General features: G+C 39.8%; 1 protein-coding gene across 7 annotated transcripts in view; it reads right to left on the reverse strand.

Moving 5' to 3' along the window:
* The window catches only part of LOC129177557 (diacylglycerol kinase zeta-like), a 174,013-nt gene that overhangs the window by 64,527 nt on the left and 89,002 nt on the right, over positions 1-20,484 (reverse strand). For 6 of the 7 annotated variants that reach the window (XM_054768805.1, XM_054768830.1, XM_054768848.1 and 3 more), the window contains 8 exons: positions 18,139-18,201; positions 17,970-18,043; positions 15,003-15,114; positions 11,722-11,808; positions 11,420-11,532; positions 11,217-11,317; positions 8,329-8,408; positions 8,176-8,220 (listed from right to left, as the gene is read on the reverse strand). In XM_054768805.1, coding sequence (XP_054624780.1) covers positions 8,176-8,220; positions 8,329-8,408; positions 11,217-11,317; positions 11,420-11,532; positions 11,722-11,808; positions 15,003-15,114; positions 17,970-18,043; positions 18,139-18,201 — 675 coding nt within the window. The remainder of the gene's footprint in view (positions 1-8,175; positions 8,221-8,328; positions 8,409-11,216; positions 11,318-11,419; positions 11,533-11,721; positions 11,809-15,002; positions 15,115-17,969; positions 18,044-18,138; positions 18,202-20,484) is intronic. The other variant, XM_054768814.1, reaches the window with a different exon arrangement.

The raw sequence follows: 20,484 nt of genomic DNA on the forward strand, positions 1-20,484 counted from the left end.
TTTGTTCAACTCATACCTTAATTATTCACACATTACATTGAAAAGTTTATGAGCCCTATTTTTGTTAGAGCTGGATTTGCTAATATAACTAATATTTCATATGTTTTTAGTTATTTATTTGTTTAGTAAGACTTGAAAAGAGAGCTGCTATTTTCTTACAGGCCGATCTAACACAGAAGAGAAATTATTTCTAAAATTTCGTCATTGCAGAGATTTATCTATCTAGAAATTAATTTTTGCACCATTGAAACTTATCAAAGAGATGTTATTTTAGGCATAATAAAACATGTTGATTTAACTCGGAGAAGAAGAACCACCTCTGATATGAATTTGTGTATTTGGTTATAAATAGTATTTTGTAAAATAACAATTTTCTATCCGTACAGAGGAGGCATACTTTAAATGTACTTAAATTATAATGAAAATATGGTCCCCTGACTGTGACTACCATACTCTTGCAAAAGTGACTGACTGCATGCACACGTCCTATCAGAAGATTGTGTGTTGAATGCACTGCAACAATCAATGGGATGAGGTAAAAGTTAATCTATAACCATCATCAGTCACAGGAGCAGAAGATCAAGCAGTGCTGCATCCATCTGGTTGCTACGCAACACACAAAGCACCTCTCAAGCGGTATTCATATAGCATAATTAATTCAAAACACAAAAAGCACAGGATATTGTTGAAATTGACATGTATATAGAGTTGCTCAGTGGGGCATTGTAAAGTAAAAATGCACCTCACAAAACTACTAGACGTAAATGAGTAAATTCTGTTTCTGTTCGTAGTTGTCAACAACATGAATAGGAATAGACGGCAGAGCTGCTTGATTTCCACACACAATACAAGCGGTGCTGGGCCAGCATGCCGTATAAAGCACAGCGGTCGCATTCCCCACTTTGCACAAATCACGGTGACAGAGTATGACAGCATCGTAGCATCGCAAGATTCTTGGCAGCCAAAATCCCCCCCTGGCCACCAAGATGAAAGACAGACAAAAAATAATTTGTTTTTATCCTCTCCCACCGTGTTTGGTGCTATGGGGGGCTGGGGTGGGGGAGTGAGATGGGGGGGGTGTATTCAGGGAGCTTGTTTTCTAATAAATTAGCTGAGGACAGAAAATAATCACCATAAAGCACAAAAAATACAAAGCCATTCATGACTGGTTCTGTTTTTTGAGGATGTTTTTTCACCTTCCACCTCAACCGTGCATCATGTTGGTGTGCAATATGCTTTGGCAGGTCGCTTTGGGAGAGCAGAAATACACTTGTTTTAAAGCCAAAACTGTGAAATTACCAACAAACATTTTTTAAATCATGCGGATAAACTGATTATTTTAAGTCCCTAAGGGCAATAACGCAGTAAATCACAAACGCAGCACACATCAACAACAAGCAACAAGCATGTCTGTGAACACACACGGAACAGCATTTGGCAGGCATAAAGATGCTATTATAAGTGGAAATGCAATTCCCTAAAAATTGTGTGTTAATACTTAGAGATGCTGTCACTCAGCAGACATTTCAATGACAAAAGGCAAAGAAGCCTGGACAGTCATATGTTCATGAAACAAAAACTTCAGAAATTGGTTTTGTATTGTAAAGCCGGTTTACAGTATTTCGCTGTTAAATGATGTTCCATTTGTAAGCAACATGTTTTGTAGAATGAGCAGCACAACAAATGTTGCATGCAGGTAAAACGTTGACTGCCTATGCCGCAGTCTATTCTGCTTCATTTTGCGAGACATTTTGCTGTATTGGCTCGTTTTGAGACAGCAGTACACACAAGCGCCTGATTGTAGCGTGAAGCGGTATCCCCATCTCTGGGAAAAAAAAAAGCTTGTTATCACTGAAGGCAATCCCATATCCCTACAGTTTGGGGACTGAACTTGATCCTCAAAGATGACACCGTGAGAGACAACCTCTGGAATTTGGGAGTAGAAATAATTGAGTGGCCTCCCAATAGTGCTGACTTAAACCCAACCCAACACTGGTGGGATCAGCTTTGGGCATACTCTTCCTCTTGAGTGAGCAACGCAACAATGTTAGCTGACTTTCTGCGACTTTTGGTATATGAGTGGATTATCATCCCAGAGCAGCACGTGTCCAGGCTGGTGACCAAACTGACAAGACCCAGGCTATGTATGGTTCTGCCACACGCAACCTGAGACTGCTGACCGTTTGTTAAAATAATACAGTGGAACTTTGGTTATCGAACACCCCAGTTTTGTACACTCGGGTATTATGCGAAACAAACTCGTCCATTTCCTTTTCTGTATTCTGCTGAATCGAGTCCCCAAATGAAGCACCCTATAAATTGGTGACTCATTTTTTTAATTGAGTGAGACTGCTAAATAACCTGACACATCGCCCAAGAACATTTCGAGTGCCAGCAATTTGAAAAAGAATGTGAGAAATACAATTGGATTCAACAAATAACACACTGCAAAGTACAAGGATGGAGTATACATTGTTGATCTCACCAGGATGTAAGTGAAAGTCCGTATCAACAATACTGGTGTGGAGATTAATTGTCAAAGGAGTCAAAGATGCCTGAATCTTCTTCTTCTTCTAGTTTAATAACGGGTTGCAGCCATGAGTTTGAAGAGATGTGTTGAATCAGCAGTTTATTCCCCACTTAAAGGGACTGTATACAACTCACTCCAAATTACATTTTTTTTTTAAACCAAAAAAATTAGGGCTGTCAAAAGTAACGCGTTAGCACCCATGTTTTTCGCCATGTGTGTTACCATACTAGCAATTTCACTCCGGTCAACATCACTCTCTGTTCCAAAGTACAACAATAGTAAATAAGTTTAACCATGAGGAGAAAAAGGAGAATACAGTAGTACCTCGCATAACGTAAACCTCCTTTTACATAAATTCTGCTGAACGTAAAGAATTTATGTAAAGTTTTTGCATTGTTTTATGGAAGAAATTCCACATAACGTAAAGCGACAAGCCGGTGCAAGTTTTTTTTTTTTCCAATCAACTTTATGCCTCAAGTCGGTGCAAGTTCAGACTAACACTTGGTGACGCCTTCTGACGCATCACGCTCTCATTGGCTGATTTTCAGGGGGCACCGCCTCCGCTCACATCTCATTGGCTGATTTTCGGGGCACCGCCTCTGCTCTCATCTCATTGGCTGTTTATCGGGGCACCGCCTACACTCTCATCTCATTGGCTGACTTATACAGCACGTTTGTGTGAGTGACAGGCTTCTCCCTTTAACCTCCATCTTCGTAGTCGCCCTTAAACTAACTTAAACAAGTAAGTTAAGTTACAAATTAAAATTTTGCACACAGCAATATCGTGTAGTGTGTGTGCGTTTGTCTGTGAGACCAGCTGACTCTTAGACTCTTTAAGTCCTCCTCCTCCTTCCTGCCTCCACTTGCGTGCTCCTGATCAAGACATCTCGTGAACGGTAAGATTGTTTTTGTTTTTCAGTTTTATTAATTTACAGTAATCTTATTTATAACCTTATTTTATATTGGAATGTTACTCTCTTATGTTTATGCTAACGTTTTCTTATATTTTCCCACCATATTTTGTAGACTTTGAATATTTTGAAGGGCCAAAGGTGTGAGTTTGGGAAGATCTTGGAATGGATTAGGCTATTTACATGTATTTTATGCTTCGTGTAACATAAAATCCCTATAACATAAACGTTCTCGGAACGGATTATTTACGTTGTAGGGGCGTCTACTGTACTACCATACATATTTACATAGATTATCAAATAATTATGGTATTTCCAATGTTACAGGTTACAAATTCACAGTGTTGCGTCCAGAATATGTTGATGCTGTGTTTACATTTCTGTGTTACAGTTTTACAGAAAAACTGACAAATGACTTCACTAAAATACAAGAAAAGACCAACCTTGTGTGTTTATTGGAGGACATTTAGCTGTTAACTGGCTGTTTTGCTTTGCAGAAAGAAACGCACTGCAAGAGCAGTACAATATCACTAAGCTTGTACTTTTATCTCAAAACAAAAATCACACCAATTAAGTCAGCTGGGATAGGCTCCAGCATAGCCCCGCGACCCTAATGAGGAGAAGCGGCATAGAAAATGGATGGATGGATGAATGGATGTAGTACTTCAATAGATGAAGTATATTTAATTTAAGCCAAAGGTAAATGTGTGATTAGGTAGACAGATACAGTAGATACAGTAGCTAAAGCTAAAGCTTGAAAGGCAGTCACTCATTGTGGCGCCGGTTAAAAAAATAAATAAATAATAAATACTAATTATGGTTGTGATTAATCATGATTAATCACAGAGTAGACATGTGATTAACTTGATTACATTTTTTAATCGATTGACAGCACTACAAAAAATATAAGATTACATATGTTAACAATAGTTGCATAACTAATGTTGCAAAACGGTAATGTGTTAAGAAAACTGCCCACAAACGATAAAAGATGTTTGTAGTACACGGCAGCACCATGACATTGTGACACAATCTCCCGTAAAGCTGTGTTTTGTTTGCCGTAAATGCATGTGATAAATAAAGTTGTGTGAGCACACAGTCATTGTCCGTACGTTCTTAGATTCGCTGCTACTCATGGCTGCTCGCCTCGCCGTCAACAACAGTTCCCAATAAACGTAAAATTGATGTTAAATGTTCATTTATAATTACTTTGCATTGTTTTCTGCATACAAAACTAGAATCAAGTATATTTTTTGCTAATATTTTTGGGTATAACACAATTGGATTTGCATTATTTCCTAAGGGAAAAATTGCTTTGTTTTTTGTCAGACCGTATTAAAAACGAAAACTGAGGTTCCACTGTACATTGCAAAATTGTCAACATGTCTTTGTTTCTTCCTTGTTACTGATAAAATCATCCAAAGGACACCAAACAATACTCAATACCAACAGCAGAATAAATCCTTGGCAAAGTCCGTTCAGATTTGTTACATATTCATGGTTGTAAAGCTCATACTACAGTAAATGTTGCTGCTTCAATGCTGCTCCAATAAATGCATGTTCCTTACAAAAGGACAATGGTTAAAAGGGACTGACTTTCCAAAATTTACAGGAGAAGCGTTGTTAAAAGATAAATATGGAATAACTGATTACATACAAATTTTCCATTAAATTGTATCCCTCACTTCTGATTTATTTTATTTTTTGGACAATTTTGTCACAGCTAGTTCTTCACTGGAACTATTATTGTCCCATGTGTCCACATGTTGTTGGACTGGTTCAAATATTGCCCAAAACGTTGTTATTGTTAGAAAAAAAAAGTATTATTACAAAGTGGAAGCCCACAAATAAACACATGGATTTGTTTATTTCGATAGCAAGCACAAGCAAATGTGAATGTCTCTTTTGGAATCTTAACTTGGACTGAATAAAAGGTTGTTGTTTTTCTGTGATCCTGTTCCGGGCCAAATTGTATCTGAGTAAGTGTGTGCATGTTGTGTGTTGTGCAATGCAACCCCTTGAGTACAGAACCTTTTCAGATTTTGTGTGTGGGTGTTTGTTGTTTGCACTGGCATTTCATTTCATGTGTGCACCAATAAAATATCAAGATGTTAGAAAGGCAGAAAAAACTGATCCCTCTGATCCCTCTGGCAAACTTCTTCAATAGGTAATCACTTGCTCGCTGGTCATCTGAATGTAACCTTTTTACTTGACAACCTCTGGATTGAGACATTTGAGAAGTTTTAGTTATTTATGCCAGGGCTTTAACCTTAGAATAAAGCAAGCTGAACATGCTTGATCAAGTGCAGTAGTACTGGCATAGTAGCCTTCTACATTCTAATTGGACATCCTCTAATTGGACAGCTGTCTTAATTGCTGCTATACTAGTAAGCTAATATAACTTCGCTCTGACAGAGAAATGAAGTCCAGCTTAATTAGCAGTGTCAATGGGACCGCATGAAACAATTCCCTCTGAAAAGTTGAGCAGAGTACAGTATGTCCCTTAATTCCCTTAGGCACTGTACAATTTTAGGTGTTGTTTTTTTAATTCCAACTCACACAGTGTGAGTTAAGCGCCTGTGACAGAAAGTCAAACATAACGACTGAAATGCTCACAACGCGAAGTGACTAAGCCCACAACTTGACCTGTTGGTGTCGGAAGAGCATGTTTCAAACACTGACTGTCCAAACTAATCAAGAAGACATTTCTGTTCTTGTGGCCTTTATTCTTAAAACTTTGCTAACAGCAATGTAATGGGCTTCTCATTAATTTTTGTGTGTGCCTTGATCTGTACCGAATAGCAGGCACAAAGTTCTGGCCAGCGTAATTGGCCCACTTGAAAGTTTTCCATAAACTATTCAAGAACCTATGAAATAAATGGAAAAGTGCCAAATGTATTTACAGTCGACCCTCGCCACCTGGCGGTTCGAATTTCGCAGCTCCTCTCTAAGATATCAGCTCTTAAATTCAACTCTTATGAGCTATATTTGTTATCATCATCACATTTGTCCAAACAAATGTACCTTTACTTGCACCAGGTATTAAAATGGTTCAATAAAATGAAGAAACAAGGGTTGTCTGAAATGTGCATTTTGCACATTTGGATCTTAATGAGGTTTTAAGTAGAGCTACAATATGCAAAAGCAAGAAGGAGGAGTGAGACAAATAAAATTTGGAGATTGTAATTTAAACCAAAAAAAAAAACAAAACTGAAATGGGTTGTTTGTCAGCTGATCAAAAGTTTAAGATTATCGCTCAAAAAATAACAAAAATCTCTCCAAACTAGAACAAAAAATGTTCTCAGTAGGACTCAGTAATGAGTAGCTCCACCGTTCTTGTTAATCACTTCAAAAATTGCTTTGGGCATGCTTGATGGGAGTGTTTCCAGGAGGCTAGTGGGAACATTGCTCCAAGTGGTGAAGATGGCTTCTCGAAGGGCATCAACTGCCAGGAACTGATGGCCATTTTTATAAACTTCCCTTGCCATCCATCCCCAAATGTTCTCTATGGGATTTAAATGAGGGGAACATGCAGGATGGTCCAAAAGAGTGATGTTATTCTCCCTGAAGAAGTCCTTGGTCAAGCTAGCATTGTGAACTGCAGCGTTGTCCTGTTGAAAAACCCAGCTGTTACCACACAGACGAGGGCCCTCAGTCATGAGGGATGCCCGCTGCAACATCTGCACGTAAGCAACCACCCTTTGACGACCCTGCACCACCTGAAGCTCCAGTGTTCCACTGAATGAAAAAGCACGCATATAAGGATGGACCCCCTCCACTGTGCCGGGTAGAAAACATCTCAGGTGGGATCTCCTTGTCATGCCAGTAACGTTGGAAGCCATCTGGACCGTCAAGGTTACATTTTTTCTCATTAGAGAATAAAACTTTTTTCCACCTTTCAATGTCCCATGTTTGATGCTCCCTGGCAAAGTCTAAACAGGCAGTTTTGTGGCGTTGAAGGAAACGAGGTCTTTGAATTCCTTTTTTGTTTTTTAAACCCTTATCCCGCAGATGCCGTCTGATGGTTATTGCACTACGTGCTAGGGCAGTTGGCTCTGAAGTGGCAAGTCTCCACTCTTTGCAGCACATACGAGTTTACTTCCCAGTCGTTGTTAATGAGTTAGACCGATATTTTGTCACACTCCTGTTTTTCTGCATCATTAGGGCAAAAAAGGACGCTATGCCACCCTTGTTTCACGAAGGTAAGTCTTGAGTCTTGAAACAGGAGAAATGGCGGCTGCAGGGTTTGGGTGCGCTGCTCTAGTTTAGCCCTACAGGTTTGTAGAACGTTGAGTCGCATTAGTTCCACTTTTGCTCTCTTATTGGACTTAAAAAAAAAGGCTGATGCCGATACCCATACACGTCAAAATGCAGAATATCAGCGCCGATAATCAGCCGATCAGTCGTATGAATCTTTTTGATTACGTAGGAAGGAGCCATCAATGAAGATGTACCATTCGGTTGATAACAGTCAGGCCTTCGCAAAGGCCATTATGTGACTATTTTAACCTTTAATCTTATTGCAGAAAATGTCAGCGGAATACTATCATATACCGTAATGTACATCATCAACATTTCATCTTGGCATAATCTCTGAATTGATTCCAAATTTCAAAGGCAATTGCAATTTTGTGTTAACAATAAATTGCTTTCAAGTTGTTGCTCCTATTTCCCCATGTGCCTCTGACCCAAACACACAAAAACTACAAGGATCTCCAGAATCAGACAACCAACCTGCAGTCCCACACATCTTGAAGGTGAATGGATAGAACAGAAGTCCTGGATAGAGAGATGGAAGTATAGAAAGTGGGTGACTATTTGTCTTTCCATTCATCACTCAGTGCAATGACATCCCTCACTCGAATCAGTTCCCACTCTTAGTCTCACCTCATGTAAACGCTGGATATGTTCTCTGCATGTCTCTAAGTCGCTGTCTCCAGGAACCACAATCAATCCCAGAGGAATGGCTGGGGACACACAGACGCAGGACAATTATCCTACAGCACTTTGATATCCTTTTACAGCAGACCTAAGCAAACTGCGGCCCATGGACAATATGCGGCACGTTAAGCTTTTTAATATACAAGTATAATTCATAGGAATACTTCATAGCATCTCCGGGAAGACAAAGCACGGATACAAAGAGGAGTGGGTGGGGGTCTGCAGCTTGTAGCGAGCCCGAGTCTATGTGACTGAGAGAGACACAGAAGCAATCTTTCTACAACAAACTTCTGCAGAAAACTTTTATTTTACCACACATTTGGGTGGGTTTTTTTTTTTTTTTACCCCTTGTTTGTGTTTCGTCGTGTTTGTCGCATTTTTACAGTGCTTTTGGCTTGACTATAAAACATATAAAAGAACATTGAAATACTCTTGCTATTCAATGTTTTATAGTTGGTTTATATTGTAAATCCCACATCCTTTATTCATGCACCTTCTGAATGTCTTATTCAGTAAAAACCTGTAAAATTCAGTTCCATTTTTCGAGATGGTTATTCTCGTGGAATATAATATCCTTCTATACTTGTTTTCACAGCACCTTAGGAGATTGTACCTGTCTGTTGTACCCGTTATAATGACAATAAATATATGCAATTCTATTCGCTAATGCAAAGCAACCTCCAGATGTTTAAAATGCTCCTTAAAAATGGGGACCAAAACACATGCAGGTTGTATGAGACTCTTTACAGCTAAGATAAGACCAATAATTCCAGGTGGACTGTCAGAATTTTGGGCATTAAACACCTCACATTTCTGCAAATATTTTATTATCTTTTTATGGGGCAACACTAAAGAAATTTGCTGTCCCCTCAAAATAAATCAAAACACAACTATTAATGTCTAAACCACTAGCAACAACTGTGAGTTCTTATGTGAAATTGGAGTGTTTTTTTTCCTCCCCAGTGTCATGTGACTCGTTAGTCTTACAAGCTCTTTGGTGTCAGTCGGGAGCTGGTGTGTTAAATTTGGTGTTCTCACTCTCACACTCTTGTCATACTGGTGACTGAAAGTTCACATGGCACCTCACCCACGGTCGTCCAAGTAAGTTCAGTGCATGTGCTCAGCGTTATATCCAGAGCTTGTGTTTGGAAAATAGACGTATGAGTGCTGCCAACATTGCTGCAGAGGTTGGAGGGGTCGGCAGTCTGCCTGTCAGTGCTCAGACCATATGCCCCATACTGCTTCAAATTGGTCTCCATGGCTGTCGTCCCAGAAGGAAGCCGCTTACTACTCAGAATTTGATGATATCCATGGGCTTTGTCGACTTCCAATTATTTTCATTCAAGTATTAAAATGGTGGTTATATTTACAGTGTGTGTGTTTGAACACATCAGATGCTATACTGTACCTGTAGATTCATTCCTAAATGCCATACTTTTTTAAGCTGAAAGGCTACACCTCAATGACATGCTGATTTATTAATTTATTTCAAATCATTGTGGTGGTGTATATTGTAAAGGCAAAACCATACAAAAATGGTCACTGTCCAAATATCTTACTGTAGCAAAGTTTGCAAACAACATTGACATGACTATTAAAAATTGTGGTTAAATTTACAGAAGAAACCAAGTGTGTGGATTTGCTTACTGTAAGCAAATGAGGTGTGTCCAAACTTTTGACCGATAGTGTACATACACACAAACACACATACAGTACATACATATATACTGTGCAGAGAGAATTGTTTTTGTCCTTGGCTTACTCATATGGTTCTTCAATTGATTTGCATATTTTTCACCATTTATTGATTAGACATGGGTCTTAGGGCACCGTGCTGCACATACAAATAATCACAAATGGAGAATCACAAGTATATTTTTCAATGTTTGTGCTATCCCTACTACACCACCTTGTGTCAGAAGTCAGAATTGCATGTACGGTATAAGGAATAATGTCAAACAAATTAGAGGTGCAGCTTTCTATGCATTTGAAGCATTAGCCATGTAAGCCACAACCACCATTTTGTTTGTGTGACATCTTTCATGAGGACACTTGAGGACACACATGGGGACAAAAATTAAAATGCAGTGTTCCTCCTCAGGTTGCCGCTTTGGGCTGATGAGGATCAGTGCGCCACGGGTGACGAAACACACTCAACACTTGCATACACATCCAAGAGTGCATATTTGATAGCCACAACCTTTCATAAAAGAGAGCAGATTCCAAAATAATCAACAAAGTCACAATAGGGATGTGTCATTTAATTCGATCACTCCTCCAATGAGAAACAAGAGGCAGAGGAGAAATTGTAAATGTGTGTAAAGACCCACACAATGACAGCAGGACCAAACAGTAGTGCTCCCATGATGATTGATATGCATATTGTCCAATAAGCATCAACAGTGACTGAAAAGTAAGCCGATGACTATAAAGTAAGATTATGCTTCTGGTGTGATACTGAGACTAGAAACTAAAATTAATACGATTACTGAAATGGTATTAGTATTGCCTTATATATTATTTATATTACTGTGTTACAGCAAAAACTGTTAATTGTATTATTACTCCCAACAATATGTGGGGAACACCATAGCAATCACAGACTTGAAACTTTTCTGTTCTGGTATTTGTAGTGCAACTCTATCACACAAAATGAGATGTGCCCAGGCTGGTCCACTCATACTACAGAGTCCAGATGCAGATAATGACTGAAAGGATATCATCAAATGCATACATTACCGTTTTTCAAAAACCCTTACTAATATGGATTTTTAATGCCAGGCGTGTTGCTATCGTATATAAGGTACTATAAGTAATAAAGTATTTTTCCTTACATGCTTGCCGTAATTTGTCATTGTCGTAGTGCAGAGCCTCATAGTCACTCATGCTGATTCTGCTGACTCGAAGCCGCAGCTTCTCTGGGACTGGCTGCTGGCTAAAACACAAACAGCACCGTGCCAATTTAAGTCCAAAACTTATTACAAAACTATTTTTATTATTAAAAAAATTGTCCTTCAAAAAAGGAAGTGTGACTGACTTATTGAGATGTTGCAGGGATGTCCGCCGTTTGGTCTTCTGGACCATGTTGGCTTGGTTTCTGAGGCTGATGTTGATGATAGAGGGAGCAAGTCTACATGGTTCCCCATCAACCTGAATACAAACAATACAAATGTGTGATTAAAGTACCATCTATTACATCATCAATAAATGAATGAATCAAGTGTCATGCGGATGGTGACACTAAAGTCAGTATATTGGGTGGCATTTTGTGTGTGTGTGTGAGTGAGTGTGTGTGTCTGTGCTTATGATTGTTTGCATACGTATGTTGTGGGGTGGTACCTGTACAGGAAGAGGTTTTGTCGTGGTGAGGGTTACTTCTCGACACTGATTCAGGCGCTCGCCATGACCTCCAACCTGGAGGGTAGCCTACGCAAAAAAGCACACAGTATAAACTGAACGAGAGAACATGAGCGATACCGTTACATAATTACAGTGGAATCTCTGTTAGCATGCATTCTCTGGTCAGCATACAATATGACACACATCTTGTCGTGTTGTTAATACACTGTGTGCGTCCAACTGTGTTCTCAATGGATTTTTATCACAAAACGTCGTTGTAAGCACCCTATTTCGCTAACCCTAGTTCGCAAATTACATGGAAACAGGAACCGGAAGATCGCTCCGTCACCCGTCTATGATGTCATCAGCGGCAGACTGTAGTTTTTTGCTAACACGGTTATGCTGCAAGTCTAAAAAATGTTAAGGCAAAACATGTTTTGATAGTTTTACAATTATATTTTTACAAGCATGTTGGTTTCACAGTTAGGGGATCGTGGGTTCGTATCTCCGTGGTGGAGTTTGCATGTTTTCCCCATGCGTGCATTGTTTTTCTCCGGTTACTTCCTCCCACATTCCAAAAATATGCATTCTAGGTTAACTGGAGACTATAAATTATCCATAGGCGTGAATGTGAGTGCGAATGGTTGTTTGTGTAAATGTGCCCTGCGATATAGTGGCAACCAGTCCAGTGTACCCCACCCTTCGCCCCAAAAATCACACCAATTAAGTCAGCTGGGATAGGCTCCAGCATACCCCTGCAACCGCTAGTGAGGACAAGCAGTACAGGAAATGGATGGATGGATATTTTTACATGCACAAAACAATTCCTAATGCATACAAATGACAAATAAAAAAGGTAAGAAAAAGGAAGACGTGATTCTTGGCAAAGACACGATGTGGCAGCGAGATCAACACGGTTACCACTTTCCTGTTTTGTCAGGATTTATTTAGGCCCTGTTCACACTGCAAAGTTCTTTTTTTTTTTTTGGCGGGTTGAAAAAATGTCACGTCCACACTGTGCCGGATTAGTAAATAATTGCATCCAGACTAACGGATAACTGAGTGATGTAATACACAAAGCACACCTACATGTAGCGCTGTAAACAGATACGTGGACGGAACCACGTGACACACCAAACCAGAGAGAAGAACGAACGGATGCGCTTAAGTCCGTCGTCGCCAATTTTTCAAGGCTAGTGGAATTACATGTGCGTCACTTTGGGAGTATAAGACAAGAAAACACCAGGAGAATGTCGACTGCGGTGAGTCATGACACTCGAAATATTCAGATATGTTGGCTTGCCGTCAAAGCTAACTTCTGGTCATGTGACAGCGACGGGGCGGTGATGTCATCGCTTTTAAATTGTAGCGAATTTGCTAGTCCATAAGGACGTTTTCAGATTTTCCCACCCTGGAAGCCGTTTTCAAAAAATACTGATTCAGGTCACCCAGTGTGGATGAGAGACTGAAATAAGAAAAAATAGCTGTTTTGACCTGAGAATGTTTCCATGTTGATATCCCCTTATTGAATGCAATGTTATTTCTCACTTTCTTTATCAAATGCTGGCACTTGCAACTTTCTTTGCCTCCATTTTGGGTTATTGAGGTGAGAAAGTCATGGCAAAAAATTAATGTGGTGGCCGTGTTGATCTCGCTGCCACATCGTGTCTTTGCCAAGAATCACATAGTCAGTGAAGGTAAAAGTAACCTTAAATGTTCATTTATCCCCTTCAATCATCATTTATATACTGTATATTTATCAGGGGTGGCAAATTAAGAGCTTAATTGTGATTCATTAATTACAGTCATATTGAATGCGTTTTTTATCGTGTTTTTAAATCTTTAATTTGACTGACAAATGTTCTTGCTAAGTGGATAGCTATTGCAGCTGTCGTGGAGCCATGGTTGTTGGAGGGGTTTATGTGCGCTGTGTTTGATAATGCCCTCTTCTGTTCAAATTGAGTATTGCGAGCCATTCCATATCACATGACGGAGGGAGACGCTTGTAGGTCCGTGTCACGAGGCTACAGCATATAAAAAAACAAGTATAAAGACGAATTTAATAACTGCAGATCCTAAATTTATGGTCAGAAGGTGCACACAGTATGCCATTTTACTTTCACTTTTGTTAGGATGTTGGGTTTGCCTTACATTTATGTATTTTGTGCCGTGAAATGCTGTCTTAATTGCTTTGTTGTAGTTTATACACTGCGTTTGCCGGAGAAGAGAAGATTGTTGTGAATAAACTCCAGTGAAAATGATTTAGGAGCTTGGTCTGTTTGTATCATAAGAAATGTCTGGATCCAGTTATAGAGATGAATTGCGGACGGATAAACAAAGTGGAAGACGAGGGTTAACAGAGGTGTTGTAAACTGCGCCCAGCGTCATCATCCAAGTCAACGTGCAGGACGATAGTGACGACTAAAATCAGCAAGATGTACTACAGGGAAAACAAATGTATGAATTTGGTGGAGGATGTTTTATTTTATTTTGTAATTATTTGGAGATGGACAAAATAACACAGCAATATTTCCCCCTGGTGTTCAAAACTAAAGGTTGCAGGCAGAACTTAGGACTTGTCTCAAATATAGCAGAATGTAAATGGCTTGGAATGCATCCGTTCATGTTTGTTAAAAACAATAAATGGCTTCATAAAGCCACTTTCTTGTCATATATCTGTTTATTTTTTATATGACACAATAATGTAATACTTTAAAATTAAAATTCCTCAATGTAAGGGCCTTTCTCTGCAATTTTTAGGTCAGATTAAAAAAAGATTCATTAGATAAATCAATTACTGCTCACACATAATCACAATTGCTTTAACGTCTTGATAGCGGTCTGCCTTGGTTAGGGTACTGCATGGGTAGCATTATAAACCCCCCTCTTCCTGCTCTGACACTGTAAGCAATGCCCCGTGTACCACACATGCACTCACATTAGTTATGTTTGTCATTTACCAACAAAAGCATTTTGGCAAAGTTTAGCTACTAACATTAGCTACCATTGAACATATAGCCAATCATAACCACACAATGACTCCAAATTGCCGGTTGCTTCTCTGAGACTGCTTTTGTGTATGTGCATGTGCTACAGACACGTACGTGTATACGAGCCAGCAGTGAGTGAAAGTCATGAACGCCATGTAACATATTCTGGCCGGTGGTGTTCTTGTATTTTTTAGTTTAAAAAAGTATAATTTGGAGCCAAAGAGAGACAGTACCTTTAAATGTCAATAATGATAGTATACTTTGCTGCAAAATAACACTCATTCTTCATACCAGTGACGTCATGGTGAAACCAATGACCTCAATGTATCCATCATCATGCCGCTGTGGTTCAAAGTCATGGTGCTCACTTGGATTTCCCCAAGGGGTAGTGCCTGCACAGTACCTGAAACACAAACACACACTAGTAACGTGCGGTCAGGGGAGGCAGATGAGGTAGAAAGTGATGAAAAATACAAAAACAAATAACATCAAATAAATATTAATATTTGTCCATTGAACTGTATTAGAAATGTATTTTTTGTATGATTCCAGTCGTTTTGAACAAGTCAAAAGTGTATTATATGGAGCTCTACGATAAGAACTGTCCCTGGCAAGAAAAGTCCAAGAAGCAAAAGAAAAACAACCAGCCATGGATGACAAAAGGACTAAAAAACACCTGTAAGAAGAAGAACACATTATACAGGACATTCATCATTCAACAAACTATAGAAGCAGAAAAAAAAGGATAAGACTTCTAAAAATAAGTTGACAACTACCTTGAGAGTGTGCAAGAGGGAATATTATAGTCATTGACTAGATAAGAATAAAAATAACATGAGAGCAACTTGGGGCATCTTAAATAGTATTATAAATAACAACATTAGGAAAGCAGACTACCCTCACTACTTCATGGTTGGAAACACTAATAAGGATGGTATGAATGAGGTAGTTGAAATGTTCAACAACCATTTAGTAAATATTGGACCAAAAATGGAAGAAGAAATTCCAAAACAAGACACAATTGATGAAGGGAATGATAGGAAGCACAAGCATCTGTACCGACCTGCTTTAAGTCCACCACCATAGTGCCCGTACCCAAGAAGAGCAACGTGACCTGCTTGAATGACTATCGCCCGATAGCACTCACTCCTATTGTAATGAAGTGCTTTGAAAGAATAGTCATGACCCACATCAAAGAGCATCGCGGCCACTGTGGACCCTCTACAGTTTGCATATCGCCAGAACCGGTCCACGGATGATGCAGTCAACACTGCCATCCACACAGCCCTTTCGCACCTACAGGGCCAGGACACATATGTCAGAATGCTATTTATAGACTATAGCTCTGCATTTAATACCATCAGCCCCCACAAACTCACAGATAAGTTCCTCACACTTGGCCTGTCAAGAATGCTCAAGAATTGTGAGCACTGGGACCCCACAGGGGTGTGTGCTGAGTCCGCTCCTCTACACGCTCTTCACCTATGATTGCGTGGCCTCCCAGAACACCACCAGCATCATTAAATTTGCGGATGACACTACAGTCATCGACCTGATCACTGGTGGTGTTGAAACATCATACAGAAGAGAGGTGGCGGACCTCATAGCTTGGTGTCGTGATAACAATCTCCTTCTCAATACAGATAAGACTAAAGAGATGATCATTGACCCAAGAACAAGGGAAAAGGAGCCGCATAGACCCCTGTTTATTGATGAGACTGAGGTGGAGAGGGTGAAAACCTTCAAGTTCCTTGGCACACACATCAGCGAGGACCTCACCTGGTCTCACAACACCCAACAAATTATGAAGAAGTCCCAAAGGAGACTGTACTTCCTGAGAAGACTGAGGAAATTTGGCATGTCCACCAAAATCCTGAGTTGGTTCTACAGATGCACTATCGAAAGTGTCCTTACCGCCTCCATCACTGTTTGGTACGGTAACTGTACAACACGTGATAGGAAGGCACTCCAGCGGGTGATCAAGAGCTCACAGAACATTGTTGGGGCAGCCCTCCCCTCACTGCAAGACATTTATAAAACTAGAGTCCTACGCAGAACACACAACCTCATCAAGGACAGCACACATCCACAACACTCATTATTCACACTCCTACCGTCAGGCAGACGCTACAGGAGTTTGAAGTCCAGGACCACAAGGCTGGCAAACAGCTTTTACCCACAGGCCATCAGGCTTCTCAACAAAGCACTCACACACGCCGCACGCAACACACACACACACACTCATAGCACTTTATTTATTTATTTATTTATGTATTTATTTATTTATTTATTTATTTATTTATTTATATTAATGTCTCTTCTGTTGTTGCTGCTTAATTTATTGGTATTTATGTTTCTTATGTTCTTATTCTTTTTCTTGTGTTTTCTTTCTTTTCTTGGGAGAATGAACAGAATAAGATTTTCATTGCATAGTATAACTGCCTATTTTACTATGCACATGACAATAAAACTCTCTTGAATCTTGAATCTTGAATGTCCAACAAAATCCTGAGTTGCTTCTACAGATGCACTATGGAAAGTGTCCTTATCGCCTCCATCACTGTTTGGTACGGTAACTGTACAACACGCGATAGGAAGGCACTCCAGTGGGTGATCAAGACCTCACAGAACATTGTTGGGGCAGCCCTCCCCTCACTGCAAGACATTTATAAATCTAGAGTCCTCCGCAGAACACACAACCTCATCAAGGACAGCACACATCCACAACACTCATTATTCACACTCCTACCGTCAGGCAGACGCTACAGGAGTTTGAAGTCCAGGACCACAAGGCTGGCAAACAGCTTTTACCCAAAGGCCATCAGGCTTCTCAACAAAGCAACTCACACACGCACACACTCATAGCACGATTTATTTATTTATGTATTTATGTATGTATGTATGTATGTATGTACTGTATGTATGTATTTAATTATTCATTGGTATTCATGTCTCTTCTGTTGTTGTTCCTTAATTTATTGGTATTAATGTTTCTTATTCATTTTCTTGTGTTTTCTTTCTTTTTTGGGAGAATGAACAGAACAAAAATTTCATTGCGTAGCAGAACTACCTGTTTTACTGTGCATATGACAATAAAACTCTTGAATCTTGAATCTTAACTTCTCAACTGTATCCCATGAGGTGTTCAAAGGTTCTATAGTTGTGTGGCAGAAAGCCTGTGACGAACAGACGAAAGAGAGAAGATGCAAACCAAGTGGGAGGTATCTGCTGTCAGGAGTTGGAGCTGTAGCAACTAACCTGGGAATGTTGAGGAAGACCAGACATTGCAGCTTCAAATCCTGAACCTTTGATGTTAAATCCGTCCCATCACACTGGAGACATGCACAGGCACAGACACACAAGCACACACAAATTAAGTGGCAGTGTTTCTACACAAAGTCTGACTGCTGGCTTGACAGATACTCACCACCACTCGGATGTGCTTAGACAGGTCTTTGGAGCTCCCCATCAGGAAATCTGAGAATGCTGTCTGTATGACATGCAAACACAAACACACCTACTGTAGAAATGTCCATAATGTTTACAGGTTCCATACCAACTGAGTATCTGTAAAAACAATGTTATTCAATAGGTAGTGTAATCTACCGATTCAACCGATGTTCTCATTAGCAAATTGCTTGAGTAGAATTCAGAATCGACAGGTGCGATATAAATATGACAAAAAATGCTTCAGTATGAATAAACATACATCTTTGGCAATTTATTACAATTCTCCCCTTGTGTATCTCTTGTATCTTTTTGCTCTATTGCGAAAGACTTCAAAAAAATTCCATTAAATTCCAAACACATGCATTGCTAAATGGCATTGGTAACAATTTACGACATATTCAAGTCTTCAATATTCATATTCAAGTTCTCTAACAGGACATATGGCCAGACAGATCCAACAACATTACAGACTTGCACGATGCTATTGTTATCACATACAAGTGCATTGCATATAACAAAAAAAAGGCTTTTTAATGTGCTGCAGCATCAGGTTTTATAAAGCAAATGTTTCAAAGCTAAATATGTTGTGCAATTACAGTATCAGATACTGTATAAGATTTACTATTACTCTATACAGCATATTGACATATAATATATACTATATACAGTATATAAAATGGTATTTTGCAGAGCCTTCTTTTTTGGTATGAAACTTTTTGCTTTTTATGGATGCTATTATTTATACAGGCTGTTGATCCACTTTGCGCATAGAGGCTCCAAGTTGGGCAAGTCTACTCACAAATCCAATTCTGTGACATTCATTGGATCATCAAGAAAGCAGACAATTGCTTATCATCACCCCTATACACTAGAACCTAGTGTATAGCATACTGTACTGTATAGCATACTGTATAAGCATCTAGTGACTAGATGACTGATGCTGCATGGTGAGACTTTAAACTGGTTGCAAATGAAAATACAGGTAATGACTTAAAATCAGTCTGAAAATGAGCTTAATGAGAACAGTGAACTTTGTGCAAACGATTTATTAAACATTACCCAGACCTTATAAAAATGTAAGTTGATAGGTGACGTTGTTTAAAATAACCACAGGTCGCCACAATGCCTCAATCACATAACTTGCTCCTTACCCTATCTCCCAGGTTGAAAGTCATTCCGGCCACGTGTATCCGCAATCTCGTTTTTTTTAATCACGACTCAAAGTTCAGGACCATAGGTGAAGGTAGGTACATACATTGACCAGTAAATCGAGAGGTTTGATTTCCGGCTCAGCTCTCTTTACCACAACGGTCCAGTACAGCGACGGCATTACTGCAGCCGCTGCCCTGATCTTCCTGTCGAGGTAACGCTCCACCCTTTCCTCACTTGTGAACCATCACCTCGGGCAAGACCTCACTCCAAACCCGAAGGGTGCAATCCACCCTGTTCTGCTGTGAACACTGGCCTAAGATTTGGAAGTACTGAGTCTCAATCCCAGAAGCTTCACACTGAGTTGCAAACTACCCCAGTAAACACTCTGAAGGTCACAGCCGAATGAGGCCGTCAGGAACACATTATCTGCAAATACAGAGGCGAGATCATAAGGCCCCCAAACACCTAGAAATTCAGTCCATCAAAATTATGAACAGAATTGGTGACAAAGGGCAGTCTTTCCCAGGAAGGCTGAGGAGTGTGATCCCCCTGTAGCTGAAACACACCTTCCAGTTTCCATTCTTGGTAAGGGGGGCCACCACCCCGGTCTGCCAATCGAAAGGTACTATTCCTGACTTCCACACAATGTTAAAGAGATGTGTCAACCAAGATAGTCCCACAAAATCCAGGACCTTGATAAAGTCAGGACGAAACTCATCCACCACCGGAGCTTTGCGACTGAGGAGCTATTGGACTAACTTAGACACGATGATGGATCTGTCCGCGTTCATGTCCTCAGACTCTGCTTGCTCTACGGAAGGTATGTCAGTGGGATTGAGAAGGGCCGTGAAGTATTCCTTGCACCACCCGACTATATCCTCGGTTGAGGTCAGTCGGCCTCCGTCGTCACTGTAAACAGCGAGTAGGGGACTATTCATAAACCCACAACAGCTAGCTGCCTCTCGATATAAATTAGATTTTGACACTAATATTACATCTTTGTTATGTATAAAAGATGAAAAAGCTATGTATTACCATCATACACAGTAGACTTGTACTGAGAAAAGACTGAAGGCCCAAAGAAATGATTACAAGTAGGGGTGTAACGATTCGTTTTAAAAACTATTCGATTTGTATCAACATTGGTGGTGGCCGATACCATTCAAGAACA

This window comes from Dunckerocampus dactyliophorus, chromosome 1 (assembly GCF_027744805.1).
Source record: "Dunckerocampus dactyliophorus isolate RoL2022-P2 chromosome 1, RoL_Ddac_1.1, whole genome shotgun sequence".
Taxonomy (NCBI): Eukaryota; Metazoa; Chordata; class Actinopteri; order Syngnathiformes; family Syngnathidae; genus Dunckerocampus; species Dunckerocampus dactyliophorus.